The sequence below is a fragment of the Microcaecilia unicolor genome, chromosome 2 (genome assembly GCF_901765095.1).
Source record: "Microcaecilia unicolor chromosome 2, aMicUni1.1, whole genome shotgun sequence".
NCBI lineage: Eukaryota > Metazoa > Chordata > Amphibia > Gymnophiona > Siphonopidae > Microcaecilia > Microcaecilia unicolor.
In genome coordinates, this window is record NC_044032.1 from 421,698,864 (window position 1) to 421,715,610 (window position 16,747).

The 16,747-nt window shown below is 43.4% G+C and overlaps 1 protein-coding gene across 1 annotated transcript in view; it reads right to left on the reverse strand.

Annotated features, from left to right (window-relative positions):
- The window catches only part of LAMTOR3 (late endosomal/lysosomal adaptor, MAPK and MTOR activator 3), a 35,551-nt gene extending 19,049 nt beyond the window's left edge, over nt 1-16,502 (reverse strand). The window contains exons 1-4 of the mRNA XM_030190739.1: nt 16,365-16,502; nt 16,084-16,128; nt 11,336-11,370; nt 4,061-4,119 (exon numbers count right to left, since the gene is read on the reverse strand). Of these exons, the coding sequence (XP_030046599.1) occupies nt 4,061-4,119; nt 11,336-11,370; nt 16,084-16,092 (103 nt within the window). The 5' untranslated portion in view covers nt 16,093-16,128; nt 16,365-16,502. The remainder of the gene's footprint in view (nt 1-4,060; nt 4,120-11,335; nt 11,371-16,083; nt 16,129-16,364) is intronic.
- Nucleotides 16,503-16,747: the final 245 nt, after the last annotated feature.

Sequence of the window (16,747 nt, forward strand, 5' to 3'; positions counted from 1 at the left end):
GCAGAATCTGTTCCCTTAGATTCACAGCAGCAAGAGGGTCAAGTACCAAATTTAAAAAATGTACTGTTCTTTTTTAAACACTTCAGAAATGAAGGGATCCCTCCAATGATTTTTAATGTTTGCTTTCTTAAACTGATTTGTGATATTTTTGCCCTAGTGCTGTTGCGACTGTCTCTGTGCCTCTCAGTTACATAATCCCACATATTCCCATCTCTTGGATAAAATCATCCTTTGACCATTTCAGGGACTTTATGAATCCTGAAGCTAAAATTTATTAACAAGGCACTAAGGGGCCCTCTAACTAAAGCTTAGCATGTGCCAATGGAATCAGCATACGATACATTCCAAGCAGCCCATTTTACACCAATGAGCTTCTCAGCATTTAGCATGCAATAATTCTGTTGGCACATGAAGAAATATGTTAGCCTTGCTAGCCCTTGCTCTCAGTAAAATACAGGCCAATGGCCCAGGCTAAGAGCTAGGCCTCTTAAAATCAAAATCATCTGTGATACAAAATATATTTCACTGCAGCTCAAGCTGAAATGAGTTCCCAGAGAGCTAGGCTTTGTAAAAAATCAGAGATCACCTTTGACACAGTTACATTTCACTGTAGCAAGTGCTGAGATGGCAAGGGAGGGGGGCATTTGCTCTGGGACTGGCACCTGCAAGACCTCATGAGCAAGAGTTGCTATGGTTATGTAGAGATAGTACTGGGTCAGCTGCACCCCGGGTGAGAACATCCAAAGGGAGGTCTAGAGGAAGGTTTGGGGAACGTGCAAAGTCATCTCACAAGATCCGCTCTGAACATATCTTGTTTATAGTTAGAGCTTGAGAACTTGTGAAGTCATTCTGATCAACTGATAAGAACCAAGATCTCTGGTGACAAAGCTAGGGTCCATTGGAATGAATAGGGTTAAAATTGTATATAAGCAGCAGTCTGAGGGGTGTGACTCTGGGCAAGTCACTTAACCCTCCATTGCCCCATGTAAGCCGCATTGAGACTGCCATGAGTGGGAAAGCGCGGGGTACAAATATAACAAAATATTAGATCAGTGAGTGGAGGAGAAGGGAGAAGGAAGGCTACAAGAGATGACTCCAGAAGGCCAGAGAGAGAGAGGACGTGTCATGTAATGCTGTTCCACCATATGACTGCCTGAACTGCTTGTACTATCCTTGGTAAGATATCAATGTCAATAAACTATATTTCATTTCCTACTAAATACTGGGTTCCTTTCTAATTACATAGGTTTATACTGCCTTGACTGCTAACACTGTCATGAGCAGATACAGGATTGGGGTGATTAAGTATTTAGAGGGGATGTGCAGTCCCTTCCAGGTTAGTAGAAGGGCCATGGCTTCCGCTGCCCAAATGGAGATGGCAGACCTGTAATAAATAAACACACATGACAAGCTTCAGTAAAAGGGCCCCTAAGTGAGGCTTGTATCTATTTTATTTAAATAAATGTATACCTGCATATTGTTTCACTTCTGAGCTGCTAACCATGAAAGCGGAGGATGTGGTTACAGCGGTTAGCATATCTGGGTTTAAAAAAAAGGTTTGTACAAGTTCCTGGAGGAATCCATAGTCTGCTGTTTAGATAAGACATGGGGGAAGCCACTGCTTGCCCTGGAATTAGTAGCATGGAATGTTGGTACTATTTGGGATTCTGCCAAGTACTTGTGACCTGGATTGGCCGCTACTGGAAGCAGGATATTGGGCTAGATGGATCATCAGTCTGACCCAGTATGGTCATTCTTATGTTCTTAAAACATAAATAAATTAAAACAGAACAATAAAAAAAAAAAAAAAATTTAGCAAAACTGTATGCCAGCACAAATATAAGCTTTCACCAATTTCCAAAAACACAAAAACAGCATAGAAAAGAGACAGATGAGGGGAGATATAATTGAGGTCTACAAAATCCTGAGTGCTGTAGAACGAGTAGAAGTAAATCGATTTTTTACTAATTCCAAAAGTATAAAGACTAGGGGACACTCAAGGAAGTTACTTGGAAATACTTAAGAAAAAATATTTTCTCTCTCAATGAACAGTTAAGCTCTAGAACTCTTTGCTAGAGGATGTGGTAATAGCAATTAGAACATCTGGGCTTAAAAAACATTTGGACAAGTTCCTGGAGGAAAAGTCCATAGTCTGTTATTGAGACAGACAAGGGGAAGCAACTGCTTACCCTGGGATTTGTAGCATGAAATGTTGCCAAGCTCTGGGTTTCTGCCAGGTACTTGTGAAACAGAATACTGGGCTAGATGGACCATTGGTCTGATCCAGTATGGCTACTCTTATGTTCTTATGTGCTCTTGATGCACAGAAAGGGGAAGAATATTCTAATACAAAGGGCCCTGAACAAAACCCTGCCCAGAGTACCTCTGAAACCGACAAAACTCTGAGAAGATTCTGCTGAGAGGACCACAGAATCCATGTAAGTAAAATATCTTGCTAGAAATATTTCAAGTTCAGTATCAACCACATGATGAGATCAATATTTATTTAAGCCAGGCACAAGCATTTTAACTTTATTGTGCTTGATATACTGCAATACCTCATTAAAAGATACCTATGCGGTTTACAATTTAAAAAAAAAAATTAGTAAAAGCAAAAGGAGAAAAAAAAAGGGAGAAGTGGTGGATGCTTGGAATGCCCTCCAGCGGGAGGTGGTGGAGATGAAAACGGTAACGGAATTCAAAAATGCGTGGGATAAACATAAAAGAATCCTGCTCAGAAGGAATGGATCCTGAGAAGCTTAGCGGAGATTTGGTGGCAGATCCGGTGGAGGGGGGGGGGGGGGGGGGCAGACTTCTACTGTCTGTGCCCTGAAAATGGCAGATACTAATCAAGGTCAGGTATACACAAAAAGTAGCGCATATGAGTTATCTTGTTGGGCAGACTGGATGGACCATGCAGGTCTCTCTCTGCCGTCATCTACTATGTTATTATGAGTAAGGAGGGAGGGTAAAGAAAACAAAAGGAGGGACCAAAGGTGTCAATGAAGCTCTAATCGGGTTTTTGAAAATCTACTCGACTGTGATGGGTAGATTTTGCAACTGGTGAGATAACCAGGGAGTAGGAGGCATTGTCATTATCTTCTACCCCAGTAAAACAATCAAGCCTATCGCAAGAGTAGGCTTGGGAGGGCTGAGGAGGTGGAGTGCTCCAGGAAGGCTGAAGGAAAGAGGAGGGGAATGAACAGGATGAGAACTGCAAGGAAAGGATTGCAACTGGGGAGGGGAAGGAAAGAAGTCTGCAACTGAGGTGATGGATGTATGCCTGCCAACCCCCCCCCCCCCCCCTTCAAAGAGAATTGTTGGGGGGAGGGAAAGAACATTGCTACAAATGAATTTACAGACAGATATGGAGTGACCAAAAAATAAAACTAAAACCTTAGCATAAATTCAAGCATTAACATATTCAAGTCTATCTGGCAGGTTATATAAGGGTCCTGAGAGAGTCCCTGGCAATTGATAGGTATTTAAATCATACTAGCAGCTGAATCCATCCACAGCAGGCTCCAAATTCTGTAAACAGAAGTCCTAACAGAAACACTGGCACTCACATCGCAGGGTCTGTCTGGCAAGCTACACAGTAGACCTAGGAAGCTGGATATTGCTGGCTATTTAGGTATGGGAAAGGTGGTGTACAGGAGGGAACTGTGGGGATGTCACATGTTCTTCTATCCAATATGGTGGCATGCAAAAGAAGGAAAGCAACTTTTGACTGCCCTGTCCTACGGCAGTTGTGAGGAATCCTCATCTGTGGTGCTAGAATAACTGGGAAGACTGGAGGGCCAGATGGTCTTTTACAGTAATTTAGGCATCGTCACATGAAGCTTTAAAAAAATATTTTCAGTAATGTTTTGCTTACCTTCTCACAATCTGCAGAAGCCATTTCTAAGCAAAGTCACCCAAGCTCAGCACTCACCCCTTACTATGCACTCAGATCCCACTTGCCCCAAGAGATAGGACAGTTGTACCCAAGTCTCCAATACAGTCACATCACACCCCCACTCTTTTGCAATTTAAACAAAGTTAACTTTTAGAGACATACCTTTTACGACTGGTACTCCATCTCTGTCTGACACAACAATAGCATGAAGCCCTTCCACACTGTAAAGTCATAAATAGAAAGAAAACACAGGTCAATAAAAGGTGGCATATCAGCTGTTTCTTGCTATCTCAGGGGAGCAAAACAAGGCAGGGTGTGTGGTTCTTGAATACATATGAGAAAATTAAAACCTCTCTCCCCTTCCTCTAAGTTAAGAGCCAGCAACATGTCAATAAATATAGCATTTACATCTGCACAGATATGCATACTACTGATGCACTGAAATGTAAATTTATATAATCTATCATGCACTCCATTGGGGTATAGCTCTCAGGTATGGAGAAATTATTTCTTACCTGCTAATTTGCTCTCCTTTAGTCTCTCCAGATCGGCCCAGAATGTGACCGATGGGTTGTGCACACCTTCCAGCAGGTGGAGACTGAGAACTCTAACTCTTGAGAGAGCCAATAAGAGCTCCCTGCCAGCTACAGACAGATCCAGTATTATCGTAACAAAGCAGAAGAATAGAGAAGAGCTACATTCTGTGCATCCAAGAACCTGAGCAGCCACTGGTACCATACTAACAAAGAGCATATGCCTCTTTCCTAATGTGCGTTCTGAAAAAGCAAATATACGTACTGAACTTTTTTTTTTTTTGGCAAGAATAATGCAACAGCAAATGTACAACACAGCTCAAAATGAAAATCATATGGTGAATAATCAGAAAGAATAATCAGAGGGAGGGATCTAGGCCAATCCGGAGGGTCTATAGGCAAGCAAATTAGCACGTAAGAACTAATTTCTCTTTCCTTAGCATCCCTACAGACTGGCCCAGAATATGACTGATGGGAAGTATCAAAGCAGTATCTTCATGGGAGGACCAAAAACTGCATCCCGACAACTCTGCACATCCAATCTATAATGCTTCGAGAAGGAATGCAAGGAAGAACAAGTCACCGCCTTACAGATTTCCAAAGGGGGCAACAGGAAGCGCTCCGTACAGTGCACTTTCACTTCTTCGGGTACTGTTTTTCCAGAGAGAAGGTAAATGGAAGCTATCATTTCTTTAAGCCACCTAGAAATGGTGGGTTTAGAAGCCACAAATCCCTTATGAGATCCTCCAATCAGCAGAAACAGACGATTCCCGTCTGAGGAAATTCCTCCGTACACTTAAGAGTGCTTCAGGACCGTTCTGACATCGATACACTTCAAGATACGCTGATCCTCCGACCCAGAGGAAGAATCGAGCACAGTCAAAGCCACCAACTGGGACAAATGAAACAGACAAAACCTTAGGGAGACAAGAAGGGATGGGGCACATCACCACCTGGTCTTTAGCAAATTCCAAAAACTGAGACTGACAACTCTGACACCCTCCTAGCCGAGGCAATGCCCACCAAAAATACTGCCTTAAGCGTTAAATCCTTCAAGGTACAGGACGCCAAAGGCTCAAAGAGTGACTTTGTGAGAACCGAGATTAGAAAGATAGTCCGGGAGGGAGGACGTATGAGGCCCACTCAGTGTAAAAACCGAGAAATATCCTGATGGCTAGCAAGGGCTTTCCCATGAACGTGCCCCCGTAAACAGGACAAGGCCACAATTTGAACTTTAAGTGAGGCCAGCGCCAAACCTTTGTCAAAACCTCGTTGTAAAAACTCCACGATCTACACTACCGAAGCACAAAAGGGAGAGATTTACAGATCAGCATACCACACCTCGAAAACTCTCCAAGTCCTGATATAATTAAGAGAAGTCGATTGATGCCGGGGAACGAAGCATTGTAGCAACCACGCTTGCCGAGTAACCTCTCTGTTAACCGCGCCCGCTCAAGAGCCAAGCTGCAAGTCAAAAAATTGACCCATGTCTGGATGAGCTACCGGGACCCTGGACCAGGAGACCGAGAGCTTCTGGAAACTTGAGAGCTGACAAGAAGGCGCAGGAGATTGGCATACTAAGGCCTGCGGGGACAATCTGGCATCACCAAGATCACCCAGCCCCTGTGCGTCTTGATCTTCTGAATTAGATGCCCTATTAGAGGTCAAGGGGGAAATGCATAGAGAAGACCTGCCAGCCAAAGCTGAAGAAGTGCATCCACTCCCTGTGCTTTGAGATCTTTCTGGCAACTGAAGTATAGCGGCACCTTTGCATTGAAAGCAGAGGCGAAGAGATCCATGACCGGAAGCCCCCAGTGACCTAAGACTGCCTGAAACACTACCTCACTGACAGCCCACTCCCCGGGATCCAGAGTGTTGCGACTGAGAAAGTCTGCCTGAATATTCTCTGTTCCCACTACGTGGACCGCTGAAAGAGCGACCAGATGTAATTCTGCCCAACTCATGAGCTGAACTGTTTCCTGCTCCAACTGGCAACTCCTCATTCCCCCTTGCTGATTGACATAGGCCACGCTGTGGCATTGTCCAACATGAGGCAAAATAATTCGCCTGTCATCAAAGGACGAAATGCTTGAAGCGCCAGCCGAATCGCTCTGGTTTCCAAGAGATTGATCAAACAGTGTGTCTCCGGCCAAGACCAAAGACCCTGTGCATACTACCCCTGAGGCTTGAATCTGTCATGACTACTATCCATCGCAGCAGATCCAGAGGCATCCCCTTGGATAGGCTGGTCATCCGAAGCCACCAGCAAAGACTGCTAAGCTCCTGCACTGGCAATTTCCTCTGCAGGGATCCCTCTGCAGTGACCATCTGGAGAGCAGGGACTTCTGAAGAGATCTCATATGTGCTCTGGCCCAGGCACCACCTCTATCGTGGCTGCCATGGAGCCCAACATTGAAGATAGTCCCTTGCACACGACACCAATCTCTGCAGAAACTGCCGAATTTGCAACTGTAACTTGAGTATTCGAGCCTGGGGAAGAAATATTTGACCCTGCCGAGTGTCAAAGCACACCCCCAGATAATCCAGCAACTGAGACAGCTGTAGATGACTTTTGTGAGTTGACCACCCAACCAAGGGATTGCAAGAACTGCACCACACGATCCGTGACTTGTATACTCTCCTGATATGACTTTGCTCTGATCAACCAATCGTCCAGGTAAGGATGAACTAGGATTCTCTCTGTCCTGTGAGCCGGGCCGAAGGGAAGTGCCCGAAATTGATAATGCTTGCCCAACACCGCAAAGCACAGAAAATGTTGATGCATGGGCCGAATTGGAAAGTGCAGATTGTTAGATCTAGCGCAGTCAGCGGCCTAAAACTTTCTGGCCCGAACTGCAACTATGACCAAGCTAAGAGTCTCCATATGAAAACTGGATACAGTAAGACCGCTTTGAGATCCAGAATCAGTCTGAAAGAAACATCTTTCTCTGGAATGACGAAGTAAATGGAATACTGAACCTGCCTAAGCTCTGAAGAGGGAACTGGACAAATAGCCTGAAGGTCAAGAAGCCTTTTTAGAGTACCCCTGACCACGTTCGCCTTGAGGCGAGACTCCAGGAAGGCATCTGAAGATAACATGCAAATTCTAAGGCATACTCTTTTAACCTCTAGTACCTACCTCCAATAAAACTGCACTAAGCGAACTCCCACAGGAATCAGAAGCTGGGCCCGGAAACCTTCACTGTGCAGGACGAGCGGTAGACTGGAAAAGAGACTCCTGCGTCTCTGCCCTCCTTGAAAAGACTGAATTTTTCTGAAAGAACCGGGATCACTGGTCTATAGTGGTGAAAATTACGTCCCTGACTGTGGCTCGAAAATATACCGCGCCCAGATGCCTAGGCCGATCCTCAGGCAACCGTGGTAACCTTAGTATCTCCCAAACTGCGGACCAAACTTGTACAACTCATCACCAAACAGAGAACTTCAAAAAGAAAATCTACTGAGCTTAGAAGCCGAATCTGCTGACCTACCTTGTAGCCAAAGAGATAGTCTTCGAGCTACACCCAAAGCCACAGACTTAGCCGAGGCTCTCGGCAAATCATATAAAGCATTTTCAAAAAGATCGATCCCATCTCAATTTTAGCCGCTTCGGCGTCTATCACAGTCAGATCATCCAGGACCTTCTCAGACCAGCAAAAGCAAGCTCTAGCTACCAAGGAACCGCAAATAGCTGCCTGTACTGCTAAAGGAGAGACATCAAAACTACTACTACTACTACTATAAATCACTTCTATAGCGCTACCAGTCGTACTCTAACAAAGCCTCCATATGACGAACCTGAACATCCTTAAGCGCAGTGCCGCGATATAGGGGAACAGTAGTCCTCTTAGTAACCACCGAGACTACCACTTCCACAACCGAGGCTTCAGAAGAGATCTGTCCGAATCAGGGACCGGATAGAGACAAACCATAGACGTAGTGAGTCTAAAAGAAGAATCTGGTACATCCCACTGCACCTGAATGATGTCCCTTATATCCTGGTGCACAGGAAAGGTCTTACCCAGCCTTTGAATGCCCTTCACCAGGAGATCCACCTTCTGTACCTCTACGGCAGGGGGCTCCTCTTCCTCAAAATGTAAAGAAGTGGAAACCAAAGAAATTATCTCCTGTAAATCCTCTTTGTGAAAAATTTTAACCACTGAAGGATTCTCCCCCAGGAAGAGAGACTCAGCACCTGAGTCTACCTGACCAGAGTCTTCAGCAACCTGTCCTTCACTTAAAAAATCTTGCTCCTCAAGAGAGGGCGTCTCCTGGTGTGAATCAGAACCCAGGCCCTCCTCCAGATCCCAGGACTCCCTGGGTCGCTTAGCAGAGACCAGCTGACTTTCCATAGACCTTCTCAAAGGAAGTGAAGGAGGGCCCGATTTGTGTAAAAGAAAGGCTTTGTATATTTGCAGGATGAATTCAGGAGGAAAAAACCTTTTCTTACCCAGTAGAACAGGTAGACTCCCTGCAGGCTACTGTGCCAAAAGAACCGGCAGAGAGGCAGGCCGATCTGCTGACACAGACGGAGAAGGCAAGATGGTGGTTTTCCCGCCAAAATTGGATCCGGAGGCTTATCCTCCCCAACGCCCGAATCTTTACCTGAGGCCGCTGCCAATGAGACTGAAGGAATGGGACCTGCCTCTAGCAAAAGTTCTAATGCGGTGCAATATTTACAGCATTTATTCACTCCCAGACCCTGCCACTGACAGAGGCAGAGTTTCTCTGCCATGACACCGAGAAGCACTGGCGCGGCAAAGTAAGAAACCGCGGCCAGCCACAACAAAGGGAGGAAAGAGCTGACTGGCTTGCTCGCTTGCACCTCAATAAGCTGTTCGGCTTTTTTGTTTGTTTTTTAAGCGGCTGCCTCTCCCTGCCTTAAACAGCTCTTCCCCCAAAGAGACTGAGGCAATGACAATAATATGCATCGCACCTTGATGAAAATAGAGAGAACTTGGGGGGGGGGGGGGGGTGGAGAGGGACCCAGCTACCTGAGTGCGACACCCCCGAGGCTGACAGAGACCCCCCACAGGCCTCAGCCTCCACAACCAGGCAAAGACAACGGATGCACAGAATAAGAAGAAAATACACCTGAGAGGAATAAAACTCATATCTATATAGTATCAGCTGTTTCAACATAGAAAGAGAAAAAAAGAAAGCATAAAATAAGGAGACTGAAGGGCTCACCATCTTCCACCTGCTGGAGACTGAAAATACTGATCTGTCTCTAGCTGGCAGGGGCGCTTATTGGCTCTCTAGGCAGAATTTTCAGTCTCCATCTGCTGGAAGGCGTGCAGAACCCATCAGTCACATTCTGGGCCGGTCCGGAGAGACCCTAAGGAAACAGTGGTTTGGAGGCCCTCAAGGACCAGAGTTGCGCATCTCCAGAGATGTAATGGAACTCCGCATGAGAGATACCAATACTTCACAACTCAGTCCTCAGAGCACACTCTCTTAGGTTTATTCTGTGGATATGCACAAAATATGTACAAGAGATTTCCAATACAAGCAAATCTCTCTCACGCATACCTCATTGATAATCTGACTGGCTAACTTTATCCTGAAAACTTGGTAGAGATCCACTGAATTACAACAAAGCATGTGTGCCATTTAATGAAGCACTTGAACACTGCCAAAACAGACATATTCCCTACAAAGTATCAGTACATAATATATCTGAAAGAAATACTTTCTTGCCTTAATCACAGTATACCCAGCTTCCTTCTATCTCTCCCCAATGGGCCTATCAGACAGTTGCTTTGGGAATAAGGGTCTGGAAAGCAGCCGGGAAGAGGTTAATCATCACCTGTGTGCCGTGAAAAAGCATTCAGCTGGTAGCTGAAAGAAGGGCAGGGAACGAGAAAGATGAAGGAAGAAGCAGCCTCCCATTTTGAGAGAATCACTCCAATTGAAACGGAATTCTGATTCATATTCTCTGTTATCAAAACATTACCAGGCCATTCTTCTTCAGACACAAGAAATTTACTCGTTGACAACTTAAGTTCTGTCATCATCAGTATGAGTATTTCTGTATAAATTGAAATAAATCCTTCAATCCAAAACAGTTAAATAGTAAGTGGAATAAATATATAAGCTTGTTTTAAAAAATGATATAAAATGTGTACCAAGCACCTACTTCCCTTTATGAATTCTAGCATAAGAGGTAAAATACACATCTATAGCCGCAAGCACTTACACCAGCCACAGAACTGGTTAAGTGACTGTGCCTAAATGCTGGAGTCTGGCACTTGCATGAGAGTCCCAGCCATAACACGTCCACCTGTAAAACATATGCTATGGACTAGATTGTATAAACGGTGCTGAAAAACTGATGCTGAAAAAATTACTTGCCGAGTGCTATACTATAATGGATCTGCGACCTTTATAGAATAGCGCTAAGTGCACAAATGACGCCTAACTTTACCTGCCAGCAATTATGCCTGCTGAAAGCAGGTATAAATGCCAGCGCCTAAGGTAGGCGTCAAATCAACTATTCTACAACAATGCGCAAAGCCCCTCTGAAACACCCGCCTACATCCCCTTGAAATTAGATGCTATAGGAGTTCTGCAGACAGCATCACTCCCAATTAATGCCAATAACTGGTTGTTAGCTTTAGCAGCCAATTACTGGTGCCAAATGGCTCATTAATCAAGCCACTTGTGCAACTTTAGTTGCCATATAAAGAATCCGGGGGTATACGTGCATTTATATGCAGATGCTACCACTTGTACCAGCACACAAACACAGAGAAGTACACAGCATAGAACTCGCATGTATACTTCACAGTATTTTATAGGAGGCCACGTGAATGTGAATGACTAAAGTATCAGCATTTATGCGCATTCTTAGTGACTAAAAAACTCCTTATAAAAACTACCCCTTAAAGTAGCACTACTTTACCTTGGTAACTTCTTGTATAAGAATCTTTTCAGTTCCTGCAAAAAAAAAATAAAAATAAAAAGAGCGTGTGAAGAGAAGTTACATACTTCAATATATAGTTAAATGTAAACATGGGCTATCACACTAAGGGGTCCATTTACAAAGGGGTGCTAAATAGGATTAGCGTTCACTAAATGCTAAGAAGCCCATTTTATATCTACGAGCTTCTTAGCATTTAGCACACACTAATTTGTTAGCACGCACTAAATCCATTAGAGCACCTTAGTAAAAGGACCCCCCAAGTATACACATATTTCCATCTCCCCCTTCTATTATTCACCACTCCATTCCCCCTCCCTCTGTCTGACAGCCATAATTCCTCATTTGTCAGTCCTATCTCATCATCAGGGAATGATTACATTTCTTGTAGCAGTCTGTCAAAACTAACATTTTAAGTGTCAAACAATGATTAATTTAAAAGCAAAAAGTTTCTAACCAGTTCTGTGCCCAACATTCTACCATCTAATTTTTTGTCTACTGCATTTTCATTCTATTTTTCTTTTAATCTATTTTTGCATTTCCCTGTCATCTCTACATCCCTCAGTGCTACTTTCCTCCCATCTCCTTCCAAACCAAGCCTACTTCTTCCACCACCCCCTTAACCCTTTTACCCACCATTTCATTACACCTCCAATACTCTTCTAATTTTCCTTCATTTCTACTTCTTATCTTTACATGCTTCAGAGGGAGGAATACAAATGGACAGAAGTACCTCTTTCCCTCTACAATCCCCCCCTCTTTACACAACCTGTCTCCTCTTGTTCCCTCCACAATTCTGTTTCATCTGTCGCTTTCTATTTTTACTTTTATTCTTTAGATTTCCCCCTCCCCAGTACTGTCCCCCAGGTCCTGCCTCTTCTGGGGCTCTCCACCTGGGCCTTTGCTGCCTCTTAACCCCTGCTGCAGGCCACAATGCCCTTAACTCCACAGCCTGCACTTACTACTACTAGGGGTTAAAGCTGCCAAGGGTTTGGTAAGGTTTGTCTTTTTGCAGATTATACCAAGATTTGTAACAGAGTGGACACCCCGGAGGAAGTGGAAAACATGAAAATGGATCTGCAAAAGTTAGAAGAATGGTCTAATGTTTGGCAATTAAAATTCAATACAAAGAAGTGCAGAGTGATGCACTTGGAGTAGAAATCCAAGGGAGCCGTGTGTGCTGGGAGGTGGTGTGACAAGGCAGTGGCCATAGCCAGAAGGATACTAGGCTGTATAGAGAGAGAGACATAACCAGCAGAAGAAAGGAGGTATTGATGCCCCACGTGGACTACTGTGTTCAGTTTTGGAAGCCATATCTTGCTAAGGATGTAAAAATACTCAAAGCAGTCCAGAGGAAAGTGACAAAAAGAGTATGGGGCTTGCACCAAAAGACATACGAGGAGACTGGAATACATGAATGGAGGTTGCGGGGTAGTAGAATCAGAAAATGATTTTTCATGGAGAGGGTGGTTGATGCCTGAAATGCCTTCGTGAGAGAGATGGTGGAATTCAAAAAGGCATGGGATGACTACAGAGGATCTTTAATTAGAAAATTAATGATATAAAAAAACAAAACATAAATGGTTGAATGTTTGCATGCCAAGTATTGCTTAGATTGCGATTCCGGCTGTGAAGAACCAAGGCCAGTACTGGACAAGCTTGTACGGTCTGGGTCCCGTATATGGCAATCCGGTTTAGAATGGGCTGGAGAGGGTTTTGACAAACTCCAATAATTTGGAATGTGAGGACACTGCTACTACTACTACTATTTAGCATTTCTATAGTGCTACAAGGCATACGCAGCGCTGCACAAACATAGAAGAAAGACAGTCCCTGCTCAAAGAGCTTACAATCTAATAGACAAAAAAATAAAGTAAGCAAATCAAATCAATTAATATGTACAGGAAGGAGGAGAGGAGGGTAGGTGGAGGCGAGTGGTTACGAGTCAAAAGCAATGTTAAAGAGGTGGGCTTTCAGTCTAGATTTAAAGGTGGCCAAGGATGGGCAAGACGTAGGGGCTCAGGAAGTTTATTCCAGTTTATTCTGCCCAACAGAAATGCCAAAGAGTCAATGATCAAGTATTTGATATCACATTCATAGTTGGTTTAACCATGACTTCATAATGAGCGACTGTTGGGCAGACTGGATGGACCGTTCAGGTCTTTATCTGCTCTCATTTACTATGTTACTATAAGGTTTTTTTCCCCGCCTTATATGGCAGAATGAACCCCCTAGTAGTGCAATGCAATGGGATACTTTCTACTCCGCTACTCATCTTTGGTCTTAGCGCGGATTACAAAAGAATTTTAAAAATAGGGAACATCACATCCCCGATTACAAATAAGAATTATAAGGAAATCTTAAAAAGAGAGAATATACTATCTCTAATTACTCACTAATAACCACTTTTACCCATTTCAAGAAAGACATTTAAACATATTTTCTAAAAAAAAAAAAAAAAAAAAGTAGGAAGTTTTTGAAATCCTAGATCTGAGAAAATAAAATTCGGTCCTCAGTGTAGGAGGTGAGTTCCAACATTTAACTGTTTGGTAAGGGAATGAGGCAACAAAAAAATCTTTTAAAACATATCTTGAATGCAGATTGTTCAAAGACTGCTGATTCTTTGGTAACCCTATCATAGAGGGGTAACTCAGGGTCATACCATGGATTATTCCGATTATTATAGTACCTAACAAATTTATGAGGAAGAACTGGAAACCAGTGAAGTTTACATTAGAGAGGTTCAGACCAAAAATCATTGTAGCCATGGTATTTTGTAGTAATTGTAAATGATCAAATAATTTTTCAGCACAACCAACATATAGATTGCAATAATCAATGGAAGATAAGAACATAGCTTGGAGTATCAAATGATCAAGAAGAAAGCAGTGCATGACCCGATTTCATTCCTGTAATTTATTAAAGATACCCCAAATCAAAGCAGCTAGTTGGATCAACAGATGCAAGCCTAGCATGATTCCTAAGATTTGGAGAAATGATTCTAAACTGAAATGTTCTCCATGGATGATAATTTCAGAAGAGGGAGGTAGAACTGAAGAGGACCAAAAGAACCATATCATTTTAGTTTTTGATGTATTAGGTTTTAGTCTTGCTGTACTTATCTACTCTTCCACCAGAGAAAACTAATCCTGTATCAGAGATGTTGTAGACTGAGAATCAAAACGTAATATCATCAGCAAATGTGTAGTATACACCCTTTCGTTCCAGTGAATAACCAAAAGTTGCCTTGACTAGATTAAAAAGTAATCGGTGAAAGCGGAGACTCCTGATCGCATTAACCAGGTGATACAGTATTTGCCCATTTCACAGAACAGGACCCTATGTAAGAAAAACCTCTAAACCAATTGAGGACTTTTCCAGATATGCCTACAAAATCTAAAAGTTAGAATAGTAAGTCATGATCTAAATCAAGTCAAATGCTGCGGACAGATGAAATTGTAACAAAAGCAGTTATTTATAATAAGCTATGTGTGAATAACTCTCATAATAAGCCACCTGAGTTTCCATACTAAAACCTCTCCTAAATCCAGATTGGGTTGAAGCAAGAATATTGAAGGTAGCTGCCTGGCAGGAGCCAGTGGGGGATCAATCCTGCCCCCCATCACCCCTGGAAGAGAACTGATGTGGGCAAGTGAGAGGGCAGTTAGTTAGGAACAGATGCAGGTGGGCTGGCTAACTAGAAGGCAGCTGATGTGAGAAGGCACCAAAGCAAAAGTTGGCTCAGGGTGTCACAATCCTCTTTGTGCTAGCCCTGTTCTCTAGTGATTTTTTGCAAACTGGATGTATTAGAAAATGTAGCTACAGCTAGGAATTTGATCAGTTGTATGACAAGAGACTTCTCCACATGAGTTATCAAGATGTATTTGAGAGACACTTTGGAGTTGCCTCAGGAAGAATCTATTTCAGTGGCAAAGATCTATATTACTTGCCTTGTGTGTCCCCATCTGGAATCACGAAAAGAAGAGTGACTTATCAGATAGTTCGGAGCTAACAGCATTTCTGTAAAACTTCTCATGAGGCGGTCCCTACTTGAGCCACACATTTTGCCTGTTTTTTTTCTAGCCAGAAGGCGGCTTTTCTCCAATCTTGGGTTCTTCCAGTGGAGTCTCTCTTTATTTTAAAGTCTCTTTACAAATGCCTGCTTACTTACCAAGGAAACAAGTCTGCCTTTTTCGCCCCTTTACATTTTTAATCGATTAAGATAGCGTGAGATATTTCTTTATTACATAGACTAAGGTTTAAGGGCAGTTAGACTTTTTTGCTATACATGTCCATTTTTTGTCTCTCCTCCTTGATGGGGATTAGTCATACATTGATTTATTTCCTTTTCACTGCTTTTGGTTGATGTGTTTTGCTTTGGACATCCTATATTTTAAGTTTTTACATGTAAAATTTAAAAAAGAATGAGCAATCACATGCAAAAGACCATACTGAGCTGGTTACCTGTCCAGCACCCAGCCGCAGTATTTAAAAAAACAAAAACCCAACCCTAACGGCTAGTGAGAAAGCAAAAACTTTTCATCATCCTTGACTTTCTAAAACATTCACTAAAGACCATGGAATAACAGTCAGGAGGATTCATTTTATCCCCGATTAGGGGCTAAACTACACTTCCTGACATAATTATCTAGCTTACATTTATCAGATACAGAAAAGTCAAAAAGCAGAAGGCTGCAGAAGTATAAAAAGCATACCACAGAACTACTCACATCTGCCATTGTATGGAAACTTTATTCTGTTTTGCAATCCAGTTCCTGGATGAGAAAATCAGTTACTGTCACCACAAAATATAACAGACGTCTACAGATGTAACAAGACACAAGCATTCGCAAAGACACCAAGTCACCCGCATTCGTCTGCAATCACACACTAACGCGCCGAGCACACCCATCCTCAGGGATCGGCCTGCCTCCCCTCCGCATGATCTGCCATCTCTCCCTCTTTCACTCCTCCTTGTCCGCGAAATGGCACCTGACGATCAAGCTCATACCTGACTCTTCGCCCACTAGCAATCCCACAGCTTTCCTTCTCCAGTGCCCCGTGACCGTCCCCTGTGATACACTACAGTGTACACACATGCATCACACAACCTCGCTCTCCCTTTACATTTACATCCTGCCTTGCCGGAAACAGGAAGTTGCGTCAGAGGCGAGCGCAGCAGCCAGCGCAGGGCTTCTGAAACTAGAGTCGGTGGTCGGTAAACGAGGGAGCGTTATTGCAGTTAGCGCCCTGTAAAACTATGCAAGTAATATACCCATGTGGCTGCTTTACAAATCTCTATGGGGGACGCTCTGTGAAGATGCGATTTTGCTAGCCATAGTCTGAACACGAAGAGCTGAGTCTTGAAGAATCTGCATTTTCATAGTAGAAAAA